The following is a 22,992-nucleotide window of genomic DNA, read 5'->3' as shown; positions in this document are numbered from 1 at the left end:
GACAGTGGGGCTGTGGTGCATTTGCAGAAGGGCTTTCTGTTGACTCACACCCCTGCACGCCCTCTTTGCAGCGGTGAATCTGGTTCTGGAAAGACGGAGACCACCAAGCTCATTCTGCAGTTCCTGGCCACCGTCAGTGGCCAGCATTCATGGATCGAGCAGCAAATCTTGGAGGCCAACCCCATCCTGGAAGGTAAGGGCCACCCTGGGGACCGGCCGTCCTCCCCAGGTCCTGCTGGGCTTGTGCTCTTCTTGCTGGGAGGGGATTGTAAGAGAAGGGAGATGAGGTGTGGGCCAGGACAGACCGCAAACCTTCACGGATTCCTGGGAAGACAAGCGCTGGGTGGACAGCATGTGTGGGTGCTCCCAGGAAAGGGAGAGAGAAGTGACAAGCCTTCACTAAGTGTGCTCTCCACAGGATGGGAACACATCGCCCTTTGCAAAAGGGCTCCGAGAGCAAATGCATTTGGGAAATGTTGGGTATTTCAGTTCAGGTCTCTGGGAAACAGATGCTAAATGTGAGCTAGGACTGCAAGAGGTTCCACCCCTAGGGAAGATACAGAGGGAGGGAGCAGGACTGGGCAGGAACAGCCTTCGGACTGGGATGCAGTGGGATAGTTCGGAAGGACAGGAAGTGAGAACGCAGACTCCAGCTGCCATGCTGAGCTGACAAAGTCTTGGCCAGCCCGGTGGGGCACTCAGAAGCAAATACTGCCCCTTGGAGGAGTCCTGCAACAGGAACAGGCTCTCTTTCCCCTTATCCCCTGCCCTGGGGGTGGGGTGGGGGCAGCTAGAAGAGCGCAACTTCAACCCCAGGCTGTCAGCCAACTGCACCCGGACAGCTGAGTAGCAGGTTCTATCTTTTCTCTCCATTCCATTCCATTCCATTCCATTCCATTCCTTCTGTTCCTTCATCTTTCCCTTTCCTTCCCTTTCCCTTTCCTCTTTTCTTAAACTTTTAGCAACTTGATTAAGATATTGTTCACACACCATACAATTCACCAAACTGTACAATTCAATGCTTTTTTCAGTATATTCACCAATACGTGCAATCATCCCCACAGTTTTAGAGTATTTCTATTCACCTCCAAAAGAAGCTCCATACCCTTTCCCCCAATCTTCCATCCCCACCCTTGGCAACCACTAATAAACTTTCTATCTCTATAGATTTCCCTGTTCTGGACAGTTCATATGAATGGAATCATATAATATGAGGTCTTTTGTGTCTGGCTTCTTAACACCCAGCATGAAATTTTCAAGGTTCATCCATGTAGCATGTATCAGTATTTCATTTTTTTATGGTTGAATAAAATTCTGTTGACTCTGTGTAGACTGTTGATGGATACTTGGGTTGTTCTTATCTTTTGGCTGTGAAGAGTAATGCTACTATAAACATTTATGTACACATTTCTCTTGGGTGTATACCAGGAGTGGAATTGCTGGGTCATATGATAACTTTACATTTATTTGTTTCCGGGACTGCCAGGCTTTTCCAAAATTGCTGCACCATTTTACCTTCCCGCCAGTAGTATTTCAGGATTCTGATTTCTCCATATCTTCATCAGCACTTGTTGTTGTCTGACTTTTTGATTCTAACCATCCTAGTCCATGTGAAATTGTATCACATATGGTTTTGATTTGTATTTCTCTGATGACTAATACATTGTGTATCTGTTCATGTGTTTATTGGTCATTTCTATGTCTTTGCCAGAGAAATGTTTGCTCAGATTCTTTGCCTATTTTTAAATTAGGTCATTTGTCTTATTTTTTTAAATTGAGTTTTAAGGCTTCTTTATATATTCTGAATACAACTCCCTTATCAGATGTATGATTTGCAAATATTTTCTTCCATTCTGTGGTTTGTCCTTTCACTTTCTTGGTGGTGTCCTTTGAAACATAAAGGTTTTTAATTTTAATGAAGTCTGATTTATCTATTCTTTTCTTTTGTTGCTTATGCTTTTGGTGCCATATCTAAGAATCCTTTGTGAAATCTGAAATCATGAAATGTACCCCTATTTTTTTTTATAGGTACATTTTTTGTTATTCTTTTTTTTTTCTCTCCCCATGTTTTGTTTTTCTAAGAGTTTTATAGTTTAGGCTTTTACATTTGTGGATTTTGAGTTAATTTTTGTATAAGAAAAAGTTGGGCCGTACAATGGTGGCTCAGTGGTAGAATTCTCACCTGCCATGTCAGAGACCCAGGTTCAGTTCCTGGAACCTGCATCATCCTTGTGTCCTTGGATAAATGCCACTTAGTTGTGCTATATAATTTCTTGCATATATTGCTGGATTTGGTATTTTATCAAGGATTTTGCATCTATATTCATAACAGATATTGGCCTGTGGTTTTCTTTTCTTGTGATGTCTTTGGTTTTGGTATTAGGATCATACTGGTCTCATAAAATGAATTGGGAAATGTTCCCTCCTCTTCTATTTTTTTTTTTTAAGAGTGTTTGTGAAGAATTGGTATTAATTCTTTATATGTTTGGTAGAATTCACAAGTGAAATCATCAGGGCCTGAGATTTTTTTCATGGATAACTTTTGATTACTACTGCAATCTCTTCACTTGTTGTTGGTCTGTTCTTGTTGTCTGTTTCTTCTCGAGTAGTTTTAGTAGTTTGTGGAATTTGCCCATTTAATCTAAGTTATTGGCAAACACCTGTTCATAGTATTCCTTTGTAATCCTTTCTATTTCTGTAATAATAGTAATGCCCTGTCTTTCATTTCTGATGCTAGTAATCTAAGTTTTTTCTCTTTTTCTCTTAATCAGTGTAGCTAAAGTTTTGTTAGTCTTTTTTCATCTTTTCAAAGGACCAGGTTTTGGTCTCTCTGATTTTCTCTGTTGCTTTTCTAGTCTTTATTTCACTAGGTTCCACTCTAATCTTTACTTTTTCTTCCTCTCGCTTGTTTTAGGTTTAGTTTGTTCTTCTTTTTCCTGTTTCTTAAGTTTTTGGTTTGAGATCTTCTTTTCTTAATATAGATGTTTACAGCTATATATGTCCCTCTAAGTACCGTTTTAGCTGCATCCCGTATACATTTGGTATGTTACATCTTATACTTAATAAGTACTTATAAGTACTTGATAAGTACTTGGAAATACTTATTTCAAAGTATTTTCTGATGTCCTACTTTATTTCCTCAGTGACCATTTAGGAGTATGTTGTTTAATTTCCACATATTTGTAGTTTCTCCAATTTTTTTCTGTTACTGGTTTCTAATGTCTTTCTACTATGTTCCGGAGCTTACTTTGTATTATTTCTATCCTTTTAAATTTATTGAGGATTTTTATGGCCTGGCGTATGATCTACTGCTTAATCTCATTATTTTTCTACTTCTATAGCTTTCCTTCTCTATCCTATGTTCCGGCCAAATTCCCCCACCTGCATACAGCCCATACTTTCTGATCTCCAGACATGTACCTATGCTTTGCCTACTTAGCATGTCCTTGGCTGCCACAGCGGCTCAGAAAAGTCCTACCCATCCTCCAATTCTGCTGCCACCTCTGAGAAGTCTTCCCAGATGACCTTGCCCAAAGTAAATTTCTCTTCTGTGTTCCCTCGTGGCATTATCTGGTCCCCTCAGCCTTTGGAAATGCCAAGACGATCCGCAATGACAACTCAAGCCGCTTCGGGAAGTACATTGACATTTACTTCAACCCCAGTGGGGTGATCGAGAGTGCACGCATTGAGCAGTTCCTCTTGGAGAAGTCCCGGGTCTGTCGGCAGGTGAGACTTCTGCTGTGGGACCACCCTAGTCTCGGGAAACCTCCCCTGGGGAGCTGAATTTGGGGAGACTTGGACGAGGCAACTTTCCCCCTCCTTCCTTCCTTGCTAGAGACCTCTCCAACCCCCCTAGCCCCATGGGCTTCAATGTACTCCCGTTGAACCCCAGTCTTACCATGAGATGGGCCAGCCAGGGAACCCTAGAATCAGATAATGATGGCCTTTCTCCAGTGCTTCAGGAAAAAAAAAAATAGGATTTTCTATTGAAAAATTCTAATGAAAAATTTTGAATTTTTCATCTGTATAATTTTCTTTATTCTTTGGTGCCTGTGACTCCTCACCTCTCCTAGAACTAATTCCAGGGCAGGGCATATTCTGGGATTTACTGGGGCCATGGAGGGAACTAGATGATGGTTCCCAGAGGACCATGTGGCCAGGAAATGAGTGGCAGGGAGCAGAGCTGGCTTAATGGACGTGGGACTGTGACATCACCCATGCTTGGTTTAATACTCCGCTGATGCCATCTTGAAATTCTTAGTGCTATTTAAATAGGGGCCCCACAGTTTCATTTTTCACCATAGCTGGTCCTGAATAGACCCTGATGAGTGGCACCAACAACATCAGAATTGGCACAGACTTATCGGGGGAGGGTGCTCAATTATGGTGGCTTAGCCCCTGACACGTGTGCGTGCCCATACATACACGCATGCGCACATGGTAAGGTCCAGAGTAGGGAAAGCCCCAAACAGAGGGCTTGGGGCTGTGTGAGGATGGGCACACCACCTGGCACCATGGAAAGCTGGAGAAGGAAGCCCATGTGCAGTGACCCCAACTGGTGTCAGGCAGCTCCCCCTGTATTATCTCATTCAATCTTCACAACAATCAGGAAAGAGAGGCCTCATGATCCCCATTGCACAGATGAAGAAACGGAGTCCAGATTAGTTCAGTGACTTGCCCAGGCCTCCAGAGACAGTGAGTGATGGGGGCTTCCTGGCAATGAAGCTTGCCCTCTCCAGAAGTGTGAGCCTCTTCACACAGTGGTTGGTGAGTTCACAGAACTGGAATGGAGCTTAGTCAACAGACTAGAAACAAGCCCTGTCCATGACAAAAGAAAGGTTAAAAAATGGTGGTCCATCTGTGCTGTGGGATTCTGGGCAGCATTAAGGGTGATGAGGAGTCTATGTGGAAGGGTGGCCAAGACACATATTTAGGTGAGAAAAATTTATTAAAAACCCAGCATGTTCTCCTCTCTTCTCTGTTCTTCTTCCCTCCTCTCTTGCCCCCTCTCCTCCCTTCCCTACCCCTTCTCTTCTCTCCTTTCCTTTTTGTATTAGAGAAAAAAAGAGAAACAATTATTTATAGATACACTACACATAAATCCATTAAAAGTTTCTGGAAAGAAGCAGAGAATTATCGTTTCTGGGTCGGGAGGAGGTGACTTTGAAGAAGGGAGGCCGGGTGAAGGGAAACTTTAAACTTTATGGCTGTATACTCTGGAACTGTTGAAATTTCTGCAGTGGGAATGCTTTTATAAATTGCATTGAAAAATATTGAAGGCTAAAGTGACCCCTGTTGGCATCAGCTGCCAGTGGGTTAGCAGGTGGGCTTCGGGTCCCTGAGCCCTGGGTGGGAGTCCTGGCATCACTCGCCTGCTGGGATCCAGGGCACAGGCCTTGGGCTGTGAACGGCCGGGATGCAGGTGAGTTCCAAGCGTAACAAGGTCATTGTGATAATGGCCTGCAGCTCCCAACTGTGGGGATGAGCTGGCCTTTGAGGCCCCTGGCAGAAGAGACCTTGGAGCTGAAGCCTGGACCAGGGCAGGGGAGGCAGGCCTGCGGGGGTTGCTTACAGCCATCTTTCTGGACACCCATCCTGCAGGCCCCGGAAGAGCGCAACTACCACATCTTCTACTGCATGCTCATGGGGATGAGACCTGAGGAGAAGAAGCTGCTGGGCCTGGGGATGCCCTCAGAGTACCACTACCTCAACATGGTGAGACCCCTCCTGTTCTCTCCCTTCGCCTTCTCTCCCCTTGCCTCCTTTTTTCTCCCCCTCCTCCCTTCCTTTTCCCTCATCTCCCTTTCCCTCCTCTTCTCTCTTCTCCTTTTATCTCCTTTCCTTTCTCCTCTCCTGTCTGCTCCCCCTACTTTACTTCCCTATCTTCCCTTCTCTTCCTCTCCTCTCCCTTTCCCTCTTTTTTCCTATCCTTTCTTCTCTTCTCCCTTCTCTTTCTTCTGCTCCCCCCCTAACACAAGGGTGCAGTGGTGGAGGGCATGCACCTTAGGCTTTAGAACCTGTGTGTGTGGGTACAATTCAGTGTTTCTTGGAAACACAGGCTCAGGCATAGGAGAGGCTTTCAGCAAGTGACCACTTAGTAACGTGTACACAGCACAAAGTTCCATAGAGCAGGGGAAGAGAGTCCACCTTGGCCAGTCTCCCAGGGGGGCCAAATGCTCAGGTCAGGGTAAGTGGGTGACAGCTTGACACACCTCACTTCTCATCAGAGATGAGGGACCACTGCATGCTCAAGTACTGGGCTTTTATACACTCCAGGAAGGGGGGCTCTCCCAGCGAGCAGTTGGGACAGGTTAAGATTGAATGGCTCCCCCAGCTGTCTGCCGTCTCTTGTGAAATAAAAACATACCAAACATCTGCATGCAAGCAAGCACAAATGGAAACATAACAAACACCTGCACACAAATGAGCAAGCAGGGAAAGGAGGGGGATTGGCTTGGAAGTGGCCTCTGAGTGTGTCCTTGACATCCCTAGCAGATGGAGGGTGTGTACTTTAGGCTTTAGAACCTGGAGGGAGGGGGCTGTGGGATGGAGGGTATGTGCTTTAGGACTTTCTCCACACTGAGTCATTGGATCTCTGACCTTCCCCTTACCCAAACCTTTTCTCTCTCTAGCTTCCTAACACAAGTCCGAGCATATTTCAGCTGAGTGAAGTCACACAGGTTCTAGCCTGAACCCAATTTTAGATCATGGGATCTGGGCACTAGGGTGCCAGATCCTAGGGTATTAGAGTACTAAAGTACTAGAGTTATAAGGTGTTGGAATACTGAAGTACCAGGCATTGGAGTATTAGAGTACTAGATTATTGGAGTAGTAAGGTACAGTACCAGGATATTGGAATACTAGGGTACCAAAGACTATGGTATTAGATTACAAGATTACCAGAGAGTGCTAGAGTACCTGAGACGAGGGTATGAGAGCTGGGCTATTGGAGTACTAGGATATAGAGCAGTAGGAAATTGGAGTACTGGTATATTAGACTACTAGGGCACCAGAGACTAGGGCATCATATTACTTAGGGTATTGGAATATACTGGGGTACCAGAACCAGGGAATCAGAGTACTAGGATTTTATACTACTAGTGTATTTGACTACTAGGGTATTAAAATACTAAGGTTTTGGAGTGTTCGGCATTGGAGTACCAGGTATCAGAGTGCTAGGATATTAGAGTACTAGGGAATTAGAATGCTAGGACATTGGCGTGCTAGGGTATTAGAGTGCTAGAGTATTATAGTACCAGGGTATTGTAATGCAAGAGTATTAGAGTACTAGGGCATTGGAGTGCTAGGGTATTGGAGTACTAGGTATTGGAGTGCTAGAGACTAGGTTACTAGAGACGAGGGTTCTAGAGCAGTACACCTTGTTAACACTCTTCCTATAGTGTGGTGGGTCCGGTAGGATGCCTATGATGTGAATGAACACTAGTGACAATCTACTGTGTCCTTGCTCAGTGCCAAGTTTGGTGCAGGGCTCTTTCTCAATATGAACTTTGATCTTCAGAGTCCCCTATGCACTGCTCTCTCCAGTTTTTATATGAGGAAACCGAGGCTCAGGAAAGCTGGGTGCCATGACCAAGCCTTCCCTGACCACAGGCCAGCACTGGCTGCAAAGCCCAGGCAGCCTGCGCCCATGGCCTCCTGACCCTGACTCCAGGAAAGCGTCGGTACTGTCCGAACTTGGGCCACCACGTGGGCCCCCCACAGTCTGGCCTGTGTCCAGGAGGTGGGACCTGTTCGGGTCCCCAGCTGGGTTCCCGCGTCATATGCACCTTGCTGGTCTTAGGATGGGCAAGGCAGGGCTGGGCCGGGCTGAGCTGCTGCTCTGCCGCTGTGCCCCGGGGTGCCCGGGGTGGCCCTGGCAAACTGTCATGCCCCGTCCCACAGGGCAGCTGCATCTCGTGTGAGGGGCTCGACGATGCCCAGGACTACGCCCACGTCCGCTCAGCCATGAAGATCCTCATGTTCTCCGACGCCGAGCACTGGGACCTCAGCAAGCTCCTGGCAGCTGTGCTCCACCTGGGGAACGTGGAGTTCACAGGTGATGTTGTGGCAGAGGAAATCCGTGGCAGTTCACACGTGATCAACCCTGCCTTTGTGGAGACGAGGAAACCCAGGCCCAAGGGAGGGGTGGGGACTGCCCACGGTCTAACCGCTGTGAAAGGACCAGCAGTTTGGAGCCTCATCCGCAGGCTGAGCACCTGCAAGTAGGACTTCTCAGTGGGCCTGGCCCACCTCTCAGTCACACCTCCACCCAGAGGTGAGGCAGGCAGAGGAGGCGAGACAGGGGCTGGGGGAGGGTGCACCCAGCAGCAAGGTGAGCACTGTGAAAACCATGACAGAACGGTGAGGAACACTCCAAGTGGGAGGGCAGGGAGCACCAGACTCAGAGTTTTGATTAGTAATGCCTGAAAGGGTGCGGAAGGGAGGAGGGCAAATCTTGCACGGCGCGTTCCTAAGCTCTGGTGTACCCTCTTTAACCTGATACTCCCTTAGCAAACACTCACCTGCCCTGGGCTTGGTACCAGGATATATTGATGAGTGAGGCATGGTCTCTGCCCTCAGAGGGCTCAAGATCTTCCGGAGGAGATATAATTAGAGAGAGACAGGGACATACAAAGTGATGAGTACAGTGACCAGAGACATGCCTGGGAGGGGGAGGCCTGGCCTTGAGGGTGTGTCAGCACTCAGGGTGCTAAAATGGATAGAAGGTAGTGGGTGAGACAGGGGCTGCTGCCCTCAGGAGGGCAGGATTCTCCTGACACAGAGATCTGCATGGACAAAAACCCAGAGGCAAAAATGGATGGTAGTCAAGATGGGTCCCTGGACCAGATAAGCCCTGAAGCCTGGAGGGCCCAGCCTCTCCAGAACATCAGCTGGTTCCATCTCTCTACCCCATATTGTTGACAGCTCCTTCCAACATGAAAATGTTAGAATGAGCATAGCCCAAACAGCCCTAAAGAGAGGGATAGAAAGATCAAAGGTGATGATGGAGTTATACAGAGAAGGTAGGGTTTAATAAATGAATATGATTGCCGAATCATTATGTTGCTATTTCTTTTAGTCGCCAGTAATTTAGAGCAGCTAGAAGTAAAAACCTAACATTGTGGAATTGTAGCCCATACCAAACTCTGAAATCTGTTTTACAACTAATTGTTGTGCTGTTCTTTGAAATTTATTGCTTTTTTGTATATACGGTATTTGTTACAAAAAAGAAAAAAAAGTCGATTGTGATGATAAAAAAAAATTATTCCTTCTAGCCTCCTATATTGTGCAGCAGCTAGAAGGAAAAATCTGAGAGGATCATAACCCTGGGATCTGTCCTGTAACTATTTGTCGAAGAGTGCTTTGAAAACTATTGCTTTTTTCTTTCTTTGCTTTATAAATATGTTATATTATACAATAAGAAAAAGTTAAAAAAAAAAAAAAAAAGGATCAAGACCACATTTGGCCCATGGACCATAGTTTGCCAACCCCTGATTTGGAAGAATCACATTAAAAAGAAGCAGTTAAGGGAAAAAAAAAAAAAAGATGGCAGCCAGAGAAATCCAAGCAGTTTTGTGTGAGTGTAGGTTTTCAGGGAGACTATCAAAAAATGAAGCGTAGGAGTAGACTGGGGCCGGGTCCATAAGGTCTTGTGTCCTGTTTCCCTGGGAGCCTGACCTTTATCCTGAAGACCGGTGATTTACAAATGCCAAACCATGGACCCCTGTGATCAAGAAGGAGGTTTACTGACCACAGAAATGGGAAAAATAAGGGCAATACAGTGGATTTTTCATAGAACTAAAATGACTCAATTTTTTTAAAGTATGCCCTTTTTAATTTTTAGTATTAGAAAGTTCTTTATTTTTATGAACTCATAATAACAAATGGCAGCGATTTTCTTAAAAATGATCCTTCTTGGCAAAATAAAGAGTTGGCAACATTGTGTTGATCCTCCAAATTTCTTTGATATTTTACTGCTCATGAAATCCCATTTTGGGAGCCCACGACATCGAAGAGGGCCAAGGGCTTAGTCAGCCTTGGCTCTGAGAAAGCTCACTCCCACACTGCCACTTGGGAATAACACACCAGGTAATTCAAGTCGGCTCTCCTGCCAAGGACAACTTAAAAAGCAAGGAACTAAAATATCTGAAAAACATCAGAAGGGATAACAAAATAGTTAAAAACTATTGAGTCAGAATCTAGATGTAAGAACCCAGAGAAGTGAACCCAGGACTCAAAACTACTCTTCCCTGAGTTCAATCTGAAAAAAGTACATGTGTAAAATTTAGCTATGGTTTTGGAGCCTTCATGGGACTAGGGGGAAAATGTCAACACTTAGGACTCTCCAAAGGTGGAGACCCTGATTAGTCAACCCCCCCTTTAAGCTGGAAACCCAAAGGGCTACCCCTCAGGGTAAGAGTGAATCCGTGCATGAACATGTGAACCAGTATGTGCTATTGGGGTGGTCTAGGAATCAAGGGATCTTGACCTATTAGTGCACCCAAATACCCAACAGAAGTTACTGACAAGTCTCTCTGGAAGAAAATATCATCATCCTAGATTGCAAATTATCCCTTCAAATAATTTTTCAAATGCAATGCCCAGCATGCAGTCAAAAATAAATAAAAACAGTGCCTGCCCATGCAAAAATAAATAAATAAATAAAAACAAGGAAACAAAATACCATGAGCAAGAACCAGCAGAAATAATAGACTCTAGAAATAAACTCACAGATTTTACATCCTGGAATCATTGGACATAGATTATAAAACAGCTCTGCTTACTATGTTCAAGAAAAGAAAAAGTCAAGCTTGAAAATGTATACAGAGAACTTGAAGCTATAACAAGTGACACTGCAGATTTTAGAGGAGCCACATAGGGATTCTAAAATGAATCAACACAAAAGAATGAAAGGGTTTTACTGTTGGTTTTATACATGTGAAGAAAGACTGTGTGAACTGGAAGTAAAGTCAGAAGAAGCTATGTGAATACAGCACAGAGATCAAAAAGTTAGAAACTACAGAAGAGAGGATAAGAGACCCCGAGGACGCCATGAGAAGATGTAGCATGCATTTCATTGGAGTCCTGAAGAAATGAAGGATGAGAATGGGGCAGAGACGATATTTGGAGAGATAATGGCTGCTTCTAGAACTAATAATGGAAAACACCAATTCACAGAGCCCTGGGAATGAGACAGTTTTCCATAAATTCTCTGGGGGCAACTGGCTGTCCCTATGTAGAAACTGAACTTAGACTGTGGTCTCATTCCATATGGGAAAATCCACTCCAGGGGAGAGCTGTAGACAGGGTGGCCCTGCAATCTGTCACCCCTGCTGAAGCACCTCTGCCAGTGAAAAAGGGTAGAGCTAATGAGAAGGTACATCAGGAGCTGAAATGAGAATTAGAGACACAAAGAAGAGGCAATGAAGCCAGAAAAGCATAGAGTCAGGTGTGTCCCACTTATAGCACATTTAAAGTAAGTGAAATTAAAACAAGGTTGTTTGGGGACCTGTGAGTAGTTAAGAAAAAGATAAAGAAAAAAACTCAGGCAGAATGAGAAGCAGGAAGGTGTAGGAAAAATGGATGGATAGAGAAAGTTGTAAAAGTCTTGTTGGAAGTGAATTTTATTTTGTTATTGGTTGTGGTTGAAAGTTAGCTAAGATTTTACAGTTTTTAAAGAATTTTTAATAGTTTTCCTATCTGATGTATCTTCATGCAAAACAAGAATTTGGTTTTCACTCTGTTAAAATGCCAATGTTTTCTGGGATTATTTGTTTGCTCTTAGTGAGAAGCTATAAAAGGCTTTTAACCATCTGAGTCATCTGCCTAGATGACAAAGATTCTAGGTCTTATGAGACCGATATACTTATTGATGGTATGTTGACCATCTCCTTCCTTACTGTTTTAGACAATGCCTCCTCACTTAAAAAAAAAATTATGCCTTTTAAAAATTGTGTTAACTCCTCTATTTACCTTTAAACTTTTATGTCACATTGATTTTAAAAAGAACCAAAAAAAAACAAACCAGAAGTGGTTTCCAAGAAAGTCAGGAGAGTGGAGTGTGGATCTTAGCAAGAAGGACCTTCTGGTGTCGTTGACAGTCTGTGTTTTGGCTTTACTAGGGGTTTCATGGGGGATCACTTTATCGTTTATTATTAGAATAAAATGCATTCCATGCACTTTTCTATATGTATGCTTTATTGCACAATGTTTTAAAGTGTAAAAAGAGAAAAATGAAAACAAAAAGCGAAACCAACCCCCCCACCCCCCCACACACAGTGTGGCAGCCCTAGGGGATGGGATTGAGTCAAAGGGGAGACCCTTCTAGTTCCTACTAGAAGGTCTTAACAGAGAGCTTACCGGAGGAGCCGCCTGTCAGAGTCAGAGTCAGAGGTGAAGGTTGGCCTCAAGTCAGCTGATGGCTGTGAGTCAGGCGCCAACCTGAGAGGGGCTGGGGACAGGGGGTTTCACTCCCAGGGTCTCGGGCTGGACGCAGCTCACCAGACTTGCTCCTTTAATGTTGGGGTCACTTCACTGAATGAATAGATGAGTGCCCAGGTTCTGGCTGGCCGGCGAGGTGGCAGGCAGGGGGGTGCTGGCACAGCATCTCCATTCAGAGGTTCCCTCCCTGCTCCCACCTGCTCTCAGTGCCAGGTAGGTGTCCCAATTCAGACTCTCCCTTCCAAGGAAGCCCTCGTTTTCCCAGCCTTCTTTTTCACCTGGGGCCCAGCCCTCGCCCACCACCTTCGTGCACAGCTCCCTCGAAGAGTGGCCCTGAGATTGCCTCTCCCCCCACCCACCCAGCACCAAGGACGGCTGCCTCCCACAGTGCGGGCGGGGGGCTGCCACAGGCTGCCCCTCACCTGGCCTCTGCTGTTGCTTCCCTCTGTAGCTGCCATCTATGAGAACCTGGATTCCTCCGACGTGAGGGAGACGCCCGCCTTTCCCACCATACTGAAGTTACTGGAGGTAGCTGCTCTCGCTCGCAGGGTGGGGAGATCCTGGCCACCCCTTTGCCTCACCCTCCCTCCCTGTTCCGGCTCCCAGGCCTGCCTCCTGCCCCCAACCCACCCCTCTACCACCACCGAAAGTTCGCCTGTCCGCCTTTTTGTGCTTGGCCGCTGCCAGGGTGGGGGTCCGCAGGGAGCAGCGCCACGCCCTGTGGGTCCCGCATCCTCGGGGCTGACAGCCCGCCTGTTCACACTCACCTCGCCCTGGCTGCCCCCCTCCCCGTGTCCCCACCCTGGCCCCCAGGCCAGAACCCACACTATAGACCTTCCCTCCTTGACTTTAAAACCTCCCCGTCCTACTGCCCTGAACAGCCTGGGGGTGGCCTCCTAGCCTCCTCTTTATTTAGAGACCAAAGGAAGCCTTGGCTGGCTGGATGGGTGGCAGGCGCACGGCAGGGAACTTGGGGCTTTATGGGGACCGTGTAGAGGCCATCACATCATGCCTCACTGACAGTTCCAGAGGAAAATTAGTAAGACAAGCCGATAAAACACATGCGAGAAATCCTATCAGGTGCCTTTTAATGCTAATTTTTATTTGGCTTAAGCGTTCTTAGAAATTCTGGATATTCACCCACTCGGATGGGAAGGGACCAGACCCATCCAGACGTCCCCTGCCCCCTTCAGCCTTCAAACCCCAGGCCCAAGTGACTCCCATTGGGACGTATCCAGATGACCCTGCCCCTCGTTTCCCTGCAAAGGCATGCCAGGGAGTGGTGGGGTTGCCACTCCTCCCCTAGCCCCCTAGAGACCAGCACAGGTCGCCCAAACAGCAGGTAGGCCTGGGGCTCTCTCTCAGCTTGTGTATCCCCCCAAATGCCACCCCCACCTCCCCAGGACCCTGGCACTGGCCCATCTGAGCCCAGCCCTGGCCAGGACCCACTGCCACCCTCACATCCCAGGGGCTTGGTCGTGAATGGGAATGAGCCATGCCAGGCAGGGAGAAGTTGCGGCCCAGGGCTGCGCCGGCAGGGGTGATGCAGCCCCTGCCCCACCCCCAGGTGCAGCCACAGGCCCTGCGGGACTGCCTGGTCAAGCACTCCATCATCATCCGCGGGGAACTCGTCAGCAGGCCCCTGAACATTGCCCAGGCTGCGGACCGAAGGGACGCCTTTGTCAAGGTACAGCGGTCCCAGCCCTTCTCCCGCCCTGGGCCTGTGTGTGTCAGGGTCCCACAGTGGTCTGCTTGGTGGACAGCCAGATGGGCATGGATTTGGGACTGGGGCCTGTCCAGGTGAGCGTGGAGCCGAGGGCAGCAGCCCCTCCAGAGCCTCAGTGCCCATGGGGCTGCCCCCGTGTCTCCCCAGGGAATCTACGGGCACCTCTTCCTGTGGATCGTCAGGAAGATCAATGCTGCCATCTTCACTCAGCCAGCCTGGGACCCAAAAAATGTGCACAGGGCCATTGGCCTCCTGGACATATTTGGTTTTGAAAATTTCCAGAAAAACAGGTACAGACGACTCAGTTCACCTGCGTTCGGAAAAGGGAGGGCTGATCCTAGCTACTTCTGGATGAGCCTCTCCTTTCTCCATGGGTGTCAGGGTGGGCCTTTGTGGAGCAGACCCAGGGTCTGGCTGCAGGGACTTGGCCTGCATGCATCCCCCCACCCGTCTGGAGAAGGCCATGGAGCTAAGCCTCAGTCACCAGCCTCAGTCACCTCCTTGAGCCAGAATGAATTGTCTCAGGAGTTTAGGGTGGAAATGGCAATAATGATACCACTCAGCTGTGTCTTTGGGGGAGAGAACATGTGGGCAATAGGGGAAGAAAAGGGCATTTGTAGACCATCCCTAACCTTTGAGTTTGGAGGGGGTAAGTTGAGGGAAGACCCTCCGAGCCATTTCCCAGAGCCCTGGCTCCCCACACTGAAGGCTGAAGAGCTGTAACTGGGCAGTGGGTCAGGAAATTGGTAAACCAGTGTGACTGTGGCTTGAAGGGTGGGATGGACAGGGCGGGAAGAACAGAGCCAGGCAGGGGACCCAAGCAAGGTCAGGGATGCCAAGGGGCTTTGTAAGCGTTCACATGAGGACCACGAGAAATTGTAGGACAAGCACATGGGAGGCTTCCCAGGTGCGAGCTGGTTTCCCAGCCTGAGCTTGACAGGACAGAACCTGCAATACTGGTTCCAGGAAGTAGAGGCCTCTGGGCACTGTCCCATGGCTGGTCCCTGCTCAAGCCCTGTCTCCAAGGGAAGCCTGACCTGGGAGGGATCTGGGAATCCCCTTGGAAGGTCAGGATGGTCAAGAGGAAAGACATTCCAAATGTAATCGTACTGGGCTCTCAGCTTCCTGGGGCCAGGGGGAGGGCAGGGCAGGGGTCCTGCTCACTGGTGGTTGGATAGGCAGGGCATGCAGTGCACACTCCAGACACCAAATCCCTGGTTTCTGGTACCAGGAAGTACAAGCACACCTGCGGTGCCTTGGTGGAGAATGAGTGGTTGGCTCTGTGGGGGCGTCTGTCCATGGAGACAGAGACCCCTCCATCAAGGAAGACCATCAGTAGCCACCAGCCAGGGTTGGGATTGGACTGGGGGTCTGGCAAAGGGGTGCTGCAGAGACCCCAGACCCTCACTTAGTCATACCTTCTCCAAGTGTTGATTGAGCACCTACGTCATAGTTGAACATGCAGGTGGCCACCTTCCCCGACCTCATGGGTTAAATTTCAGGTATGATAAGGGCTGTGGTTTTGCCTAAATGGGAGGCCCGTCCTGGGGAAGAGAGGTCTAAACAAGACCCTCAGCATGAACTAGCGAGGCCATGGGAAAGGAAGGCACCGAATGTGTCAAGTCGCAGAAGAACCCAGCACATTCTAGGAGCTGGGAGAAGTCCCGGGTAGCCAGAGGGTGGCCCAGGGGAGGCTGGAAAAGCAGGCTGAGCCCAAGTCCCAGGGCTTTTTAGGGTGAACATTGTGAATTGTGACCCTAAAAATAAATGGGAAGCCCCACAAAGAATTTTAAGTAGAGGGTTTCTGCATGATGGGATTTGCATGGCTGAAAAGCTCCCCTTAGTGGCCAAGTGGGGAATGGATTGAAGGGGTGAGGCTGGGGCCTAGAGGCTGGAGGTTAGGGGCTGGGGGCTGGAGGGGTCACAACTGGGAGCTGGACGCTGGGCCAATTCAAAGGAGGCCATTGCTGAGCTCAGGTGAGTGGTGAGGGCACCTGCGCCTGCACCAAGGCAGCGGCAGTGGGAATGGACAGAAGTAAAAGATCAGGGCACAGCGTTGGAGAATGGACCAGACTTTGGCAACTGATGGGGATGGTTGTAGAGAGAGGGAAACTGCCTGGTTTCTGACCTGAGGCATGGGATGGTGGGTGGAGGTACCGTTTCCCGAGATGGGGACCCAGGAAGGACAGCAGTCTGGGGGATTGGAGCAGGTGGAGAGGGTAAGTCTGGTCGATGCGAGAGGGCTGCAGTCGGCCTATCGTGGGACTGGCTGTCAGTGCTGTCTCCAGAAGCTGGAGTCAGTATTGAGACATCCCTCCCCCGTGTGCTCAGGGCCCCTGTCAGTGTCAAGACAAAGGGGCCTGGCAGAGGGGCCTGGAGGGGGTCTACAAAGCCAAGGGCAGGGACTTGACGACACACTGAGCCCCTCGTTCCTCTTAGTCTGTTTACTGTGGGGACGAAAAGTTGAGGGTAACGGAGGCTGAGAAGGGGTAGGCTTGTGGGGGAGTGTGTGTGTCCGTGCCGTGCACACTCAGGGGCCCCCTGGAGATGGCTGTGATACTCCTAGTGGCCCCTGAGAGCTAACCCTGCTCCCCTCCAGCTTTGAGCAGCTCTGCATCAACTTTGCCAACGAGCACCTGCAGCAGTTCTTCGTGCGTCACGTCTTCACGATGGAGCAGGAGGAGTACCGCTCGGAAGACATTGCCTGGGACTACATCCACTACACGGACAACCGGCCCACCCTCGACCTGCTGGCCCTCAAGCCCATGAGCGTCATCTCCCTCCTGGACGAGGAGAGCCACTTCCCACAGGTGCGCCCCTGGGCCAGGCACCCCTCCGGGCAGCCCCCTGCTCACCAGTCCCCCCCCCACCCCCAGGCTGGGGATCCCCACCATGGTGCCTGAGGTTGCTGAAACCAGCCTATCCAGACCTTCCTGTCCTTCGAAGCCTGTCTCAGACCCGCCTCCTACAGGAAGCCTTCCCTGACCTATGCTCATTCTCTCCTCTGAAGTCTCGTGATGGTAAACCTCTCAGTCTTGGGCTTGATTGTTCAGATTCTAGAGCAGACCCCTAAGGCAGGGTGTGCGGAGCTCCCACAGGCTCCACTCGGGCCTTAGGAGAGTGTAAGAGAAGGAAATGCTTTTGTTTTTGCCCTCTGGGGACTCTGCCTGTCCTTGGGGAGATGAGACTGTCACATGCAAGCAGTGAGCACTCTGAGTCCAGCGGAGGAGCCTGGGGGGCCTGATGACGGCAGGAGAGGTGAAACAGAGGAAGCGAGAAGGGGAGGTTGGCAAACCTGGCCCCCATTCGCTGGGGGTCCCTCACCCCTGGGTGTCAGTTTCTGTCTGTAGAAAGGCCCTCGGCAATTCCAGGTCCAGTGGCTTTGCCCAGACAGGGTCCCCCGAGCCCTGTGGGTGTACCTCCCCAGCTGACCTCAGGGACCTGGGATGTGTGGGCTCTTCCAGGGCACAGATGTCACCTTGCTGCAGAAACTGAACAACGTGCATGTCAACAACAAGGCTTTCCTGCAACCCAAGAACATGCACGACGTGAGATTCGGCATTGCCCACTTCGCCGGCGAGGTGTATTACCATGCTGAAGGTGAGGACAGGGTCCCTCCCACACCCGGACCCTTTCCCCAGAGACCTGGGAAAGGAGGCAACGGGACAGAGAAGCGGTAGAAAGAAGAGAAGTGGAGTAGCCCAGGTATTTTAATGAATTTATTTTTCTGGTAACAGTTTTATTGACACATAATGCACATCTCATGACTCACCCATTCAAAGTGTACCGTTTAATGGTTTTCAGTGTATTTATGGATTTACCAAACCATCACCATGATCTATTTTAGAGCATTTTCATCTCCCTGAAAAGAAACCCTGTACCATTTGAGCTATCACATGCACAAACTCACACCTCCACTAACTTCCAGCTGAGGTCGAGGCAACTGCAAATCCACTTTCTGTCTCTTGGGTTTGCCTATTCTGGACATTTCAAATAAGTGGAATCCTATAATATGTGATCCTTTGTGGCTTCTTTCACTTAGCATAAGATTTAAAGTTTCATCTTTGTAGCATGGCTCAGAACTTCACCCTTTTTTATTGCTGGACGATTTCACTGTGTGGATAGACCATGGTTTTGTTTTGTTTCTATTGAATCTTTTTTTTTATAACTTAAAAAAATATATTCTTATTGAGAAATTTTTACACACATACATTCCATACGTGGTGTACAATCAATGACTTACAATATCATCACGTAACTGTGTATTCATCACCATGATCATTTTTTAGGACATTTGCATCACTCCAGAAAAAGAAATAAAAAGAAAAAACTCGTACGTACCACACCCCTTATCCCACCTTCTCATTGACCACTAGTATTTCCATCTACCCAATTTATTTTACCATTTTAGAACATGTTTTTGATTATCCATTCATTAGTTGACAGACCCTTGGATAATCTTTCCACCTTTTGGCAATTGTGAATAACATTCAAGTTTTTGTGTAGGCATATTTTTTCATTTTCCTTAGAGTAGAATTGCTGAGTCATATAATAACTCTACGTTTAACCTTTTTTTTTTCTCGCATGGCAGGCACCGGGAATTGAACCCGGGTCTCCAGCATGGCAGGAGAGAACTCTGCCTGCGGAGACACCGTGGCCTGCCCTCTACGTTTAACTTTTGAGGAACCACCAAACTGTCTTCCACAGTAGCTGTACCATTTTGCATCCCCACCAGTGATGTAGGAGAGTTGCAATGTCTCCACACGCTCATCAACACTTGCTATTGTCTATCTTTTTTATTATAGCAATTTCAGCAAGTGTGAAGTACTTATTTCATGTGCTTGCTGGCCATTTGTATATCTTCTTTGGAAAAAATCTATTCACATACTTTGCACATATTTATTTTATTTTATTTTTATTTTTATTTTATTGACAGAACATAACAACATACAAACATGAACATTCTTAACATACGAACATTCCATTCTTGGCGTATAATCAGTGGCTCAGAATATCATCACATAGTTGTATATTCATCACTGGGATCATTTCTTAGAACATTTGCATCACTCCAGAAAAAGAAATAAAAAGAAAAAAGAAAACACTCATACATACCATACCCCTTACCCCTCCCTCTTATTGACCATTAGGATTTCCATCTACCCAATATATTTTAACCTTTGCTCCTCCTATTTTTTTCTATACCCCTTACCACTCCTTTTCATTGATCACTAGTATTTCAATCTACTCAATTTATTTTACCATTTGTTCCCCCTATTACTTATTTTTAATCCATATGTTTTACTCATCTGTCCATATCGTAGATAAAAGTAGCATCAGATACAAGGCTTTCACAATCACACAGTCACATTATGAAAGCTATAACATTATACAATCATCTTCAAGAAACGTGGCTACTGGAACACAGCTCTGCGGTTTCAGGCACTTCCCTCTAGCCTCTCTAATACACCTTAAACTAAAAAGGGATATCTTATATAATACTTAAGAATAACTTCCAGGATAACCTCTTAACTCTGTTTGAAATCTCTCAGCCACTGACACTTTATTTTGTCTCATTTCTCTCTTCCCCCTTTTGGTTGAGAAGATTTCTTCAATCCCTTGATGCTGAGTCCAAGCTCATTCTAGGATTTCTGTCCCATGTTGCCAGGGAAGTTAACACCCCTGGGAGTCATGTCCCACGTAGAGAGGGGGAGGGAAGTGAGTTCACTTGCCATGTTGGCTGAAAGAGAGGTAGGCCACATCTGAGCAACAGAAGAGGTTCTCTGGGGGTGACTCTTAGTTCTAATTTTAAGAAGACTTAGCTTACCCTTTTTGGGGATAAGTTTCATATGGGCAAACCCCAAGCTTGGCATATTGATTTGGTTGTCCCCACTTCTTGAGAGAGCATCAGGAATTCCCCAAATGGGGAAGTAGAATTTTCCACCTTTTTCGCCATTCCCCCAAGGGGACTTTGCAACTACTTCTTTATTCACTGTTCAAATCACTCTGGGATTTATCGGGGCATCACACTGGACAAACCTACAAAATCTCATGCCGTATTATTCAGGGTTCCATGTACTTATGGTGTTCAATTAACCTTTCCATAAAAGTTATATTAGGGAATTTGGCACATATTTTAATGGGGTTATTTGTCTTGGTATTATCAAAATGTAAGAGTTCTTTATAATTTCTGAATACCAGGCCCTATCAGATAAATTATTTTCAAATATTTCTTCCCATTCTCTGGATTCTTTTCATTTTCCTGATGGTATATTTGAAGCACAAAAAGTTGTAAATTTTGATGAAGTCCAATTGTTCATTTTGTCTCTTGTTAAGTGTGCTTTCGGGGTCATAACTAAGAAACTGATATAAAATCCAAGATCGTGAAGATTTACCTCTGTTTCTTACTAACAGTTTTTTTAGTTTTAGCTGTTATATTGAGGTCTTTGATCCATTTTGAGGTAACTTTTTGTATTTGTTGTGGGATAAGGTCATAAATTAAGAACTAGGTTGGTCAATGTAATGGAGTGATTGGCAAGTGGGGTGGCCAGGAAAACACAGATGTCAGAGCGTCCCTCCCTGTGGCTCATGGGGAGAAATGAGGGCAAGTTCTGGTCTGTTTAACTGGAAACATGAATTCAGGGGACCATCCATGTACCCTTCAGAGAGGTGAAGCAGCAGGACGAGCTGGTGTTTTTCCATAGAAGCGGTGAGGTGTTGGGTGGCCAGGGACCGTTTATGTTGGAGAAACGAGAAGATGGGTGGCTAGTTCACAGCTCCTGCTGGGTGGCAGCTTTGGGTTCTTTGAAAAAAGCCAGACCCCATGGGGGCTCCATGGGTCCCCAAGCCTGGAGAAGACCCTCAGCCCATCCCTCAACTGCCAGGAGCAAGTCAAGGAGAAGTTTTACATTCTGAAGGGACACAAGCATGAATGAATGCTAAAGTTAGGAGCATTTCTTTCTAGATTTTCTCATTGCAGAATTCTGGAAATGTTCACTAGAGCTGAGCTTTTTGGGTCTTTGTTTTTGGTGCCCTGCTTTGCAGAGAAGCCGAGTGCCCTGTCCTCTCCCTGGAAAGCCTGGAGGAGCCCCTGGCCCATGTTTGCCCACACCCATCTTCAGGGCAGGTCCCCAGCAAATCTCAGGGTTGTGTGCTGCCCCTGCAGTGTGTGCCTGACCTGGTGCCTGTCTACCCCAGCTCGGTTTCCCCAAGACTTGACGTCTGGCTGTGCAGGCGTGCACAGAGCACACTTCTCTAAGGTGGGGTGGCTTCAAGGAGGGCACAGTGAAAGAGAAAACAGGACCTTGTCTTCATAGGGGCAGGCCCCAGAATCCTAAGAACACAGCTCTTTGTGGGGTGCTGACACCCCAGCTCTAACTCCCTTGTCCCTCGTCCACTGGCCATGAGGAGCAGCTCTTCCTCAACACTGTCCCACCTCCACTAGAGCAAGCACCTTCTTACCAGTGGCCGGTTGGGGGGCATCTTCTGGAGACTTGCTTTTTGGGATAGGGGGGCCCTAGCCAGACACTCCCAAGGGCCCCAGAGTCCCATGAGCAGAGCAGCCTTGGGCTTCCCAGTTGCTCAGGGTCTCCTTAGGGGTGCCTTGGTAGGTCATGGGCTGCTCGGCTCCTGGACTGCTCTACCTGTTCTGTCAGAGCACACACACATGCTTGCACATATGTGTGCCAACACATAGATACACTTGCATGTGTGCACATGTGCTCGTAACATGCTCATATCACATGCATCCATGTGCTTACACACACGCTCACACATGTGATCGCACAGTTGCTCATAGTGTCCCCTTTTGCTCTCACTTGTGCCCACACACATGCACACACTGCCCAAGGACCCGCTTGCCATGCCTGGGGAGGGATGGGCCAGGCCGAAGGCCATCACTGAGCAGAGCTCCAGGGCCCACGGGAAAGGCAGCGGGGGTAGTGGGGCTGAGACCTTCCAGGCATGATGGGGTGTGGGCAGGGGCCGGCAGTGGCCTGGGAGGTGAGAGCAGAGGAGGCGAGGCTGAAAGTGTGCACAGGTGGCAGTGAGGAGCTGAGAAAGGGTTTTGCTTGCTTTTTTAAATTAAAGGTGGATTATAAAGTATCTCTTCTGGAACTAGAGCATCATAATGCCACATGAAGGAGAAATGCTTTTGGCTTTCTCTGATGATGGCCAAATCAGAATTGTTCTCCTTTAAGTCTCACATGCATAGTTTTGATAATGTTATTGAGTCTACGAGTTGTCCTTTTCCTTCTGAAGACATGCTAGCCCCGTAAAAATAAATGCAAAAATGAAAAAGCAGAAAGAAAGAAAAACCATCCCCACTTGGGGAAAAAAAATTGCAAGAAACACTTTCAGGACTATTTAGACCCGATGATTCTCTCTTTCCATAGTGTCACGTGAATTTCAGAAAGTAGAACTAATTTTTACTCTAAAACTGTTTACTTGATTTGTAAGCCCTTTTGAGCAAGAACACTGCTTTAACCTTTGTGATAGAGGAAAGGGGCAACAGAGGAGAAAAAGACATTGGAACCATCTGTGCCAACCCAAACAAGACTAGGTTTCTCACCAGCCGTGTGGAAAACGAAACATAGATATTGCCATGTGGGTGCCTTTTAAATATTGTGTGCTCAAGATAAAAGCACAAGTCTGCCCTAACTAGAGTAGTATTAAAACAGGGCTATTTTATGTCTGAGAAAGGGTTTTGAGCACGAAGTATGTGGGTTTTCAGAAGGTTCCCTGGCTGTGATTGGAGGATGGGGGGACAGAGACCAAGAAGGGGGGAGGATGGGTAGGGGGCTATTGAAGCAGCTCAGGTGGAACGA

The 22,992-nt window shown here is 47.6% G+C and overlaps 1 protein-coding gene across 1 annotated transcript in view; it reads left to right on the top strand.

Moving 5' to 3' along the window:
* MYO7B (myosin VIIB) overlaps positions 1-22,992 on the top strand; it is a 101,854-nt gene that overhangs the window by 39,044 nt on the left and 39,818 nt on the right. Inside the window, exons 6-14 of the mRNA XM_077153475.1 lie at positions 72-193; positions 3,584-3,726; positions 5,602-5,715; positions 7,903-8,056; positions 12,893-12,969; positions 14,009-14,128; positions 14,315-14,457; positions 16,767-16,977; positions 17,632-17,767. Of these exons, the coding sequence (XP_077009590.1) occupies positions 72-193; positions 3,584-3,726; positions 5,602-5,715; positions 7,903-8,056; positions 12,893-12,969; positions 14,009-14,128; positions 14,315-14,457; positions 16,767-16,977; positions 17,632-17,767 (1,220 nt within the window). The remainder of the gene's footprint in view (positions 1-71; positions 194-3,583; positions 3,727-5,601; positions 5,716-7,902; positions 8,057-12,892; positions 12,970-14,008; positions 14,129-14,314; positions 14,458-16,766; positions 16,978-17,631; positions 17,768-22,992) is intronic.

The sequence above is a fragment of the Tamandua tetradactyla genome, chromosome 3 (genome assembly GCF_023851605.1).
Source record: "Tamandua tetradactyla isolate mTamTet1 chromosome 3, mTamTet1.pri, whole genome shotgun sequence".
NCBI classification, from domain to species: domain Eukaryota; kingdom Metazoa; phylum Chordata; class Mammalia; order Pilosa; family Myrmecophagidae; genus Tamandua; species Tamandua tetradactyla.
This window is presented reverse-complemented; position numbering and strand designations above follow the sequence as displayed.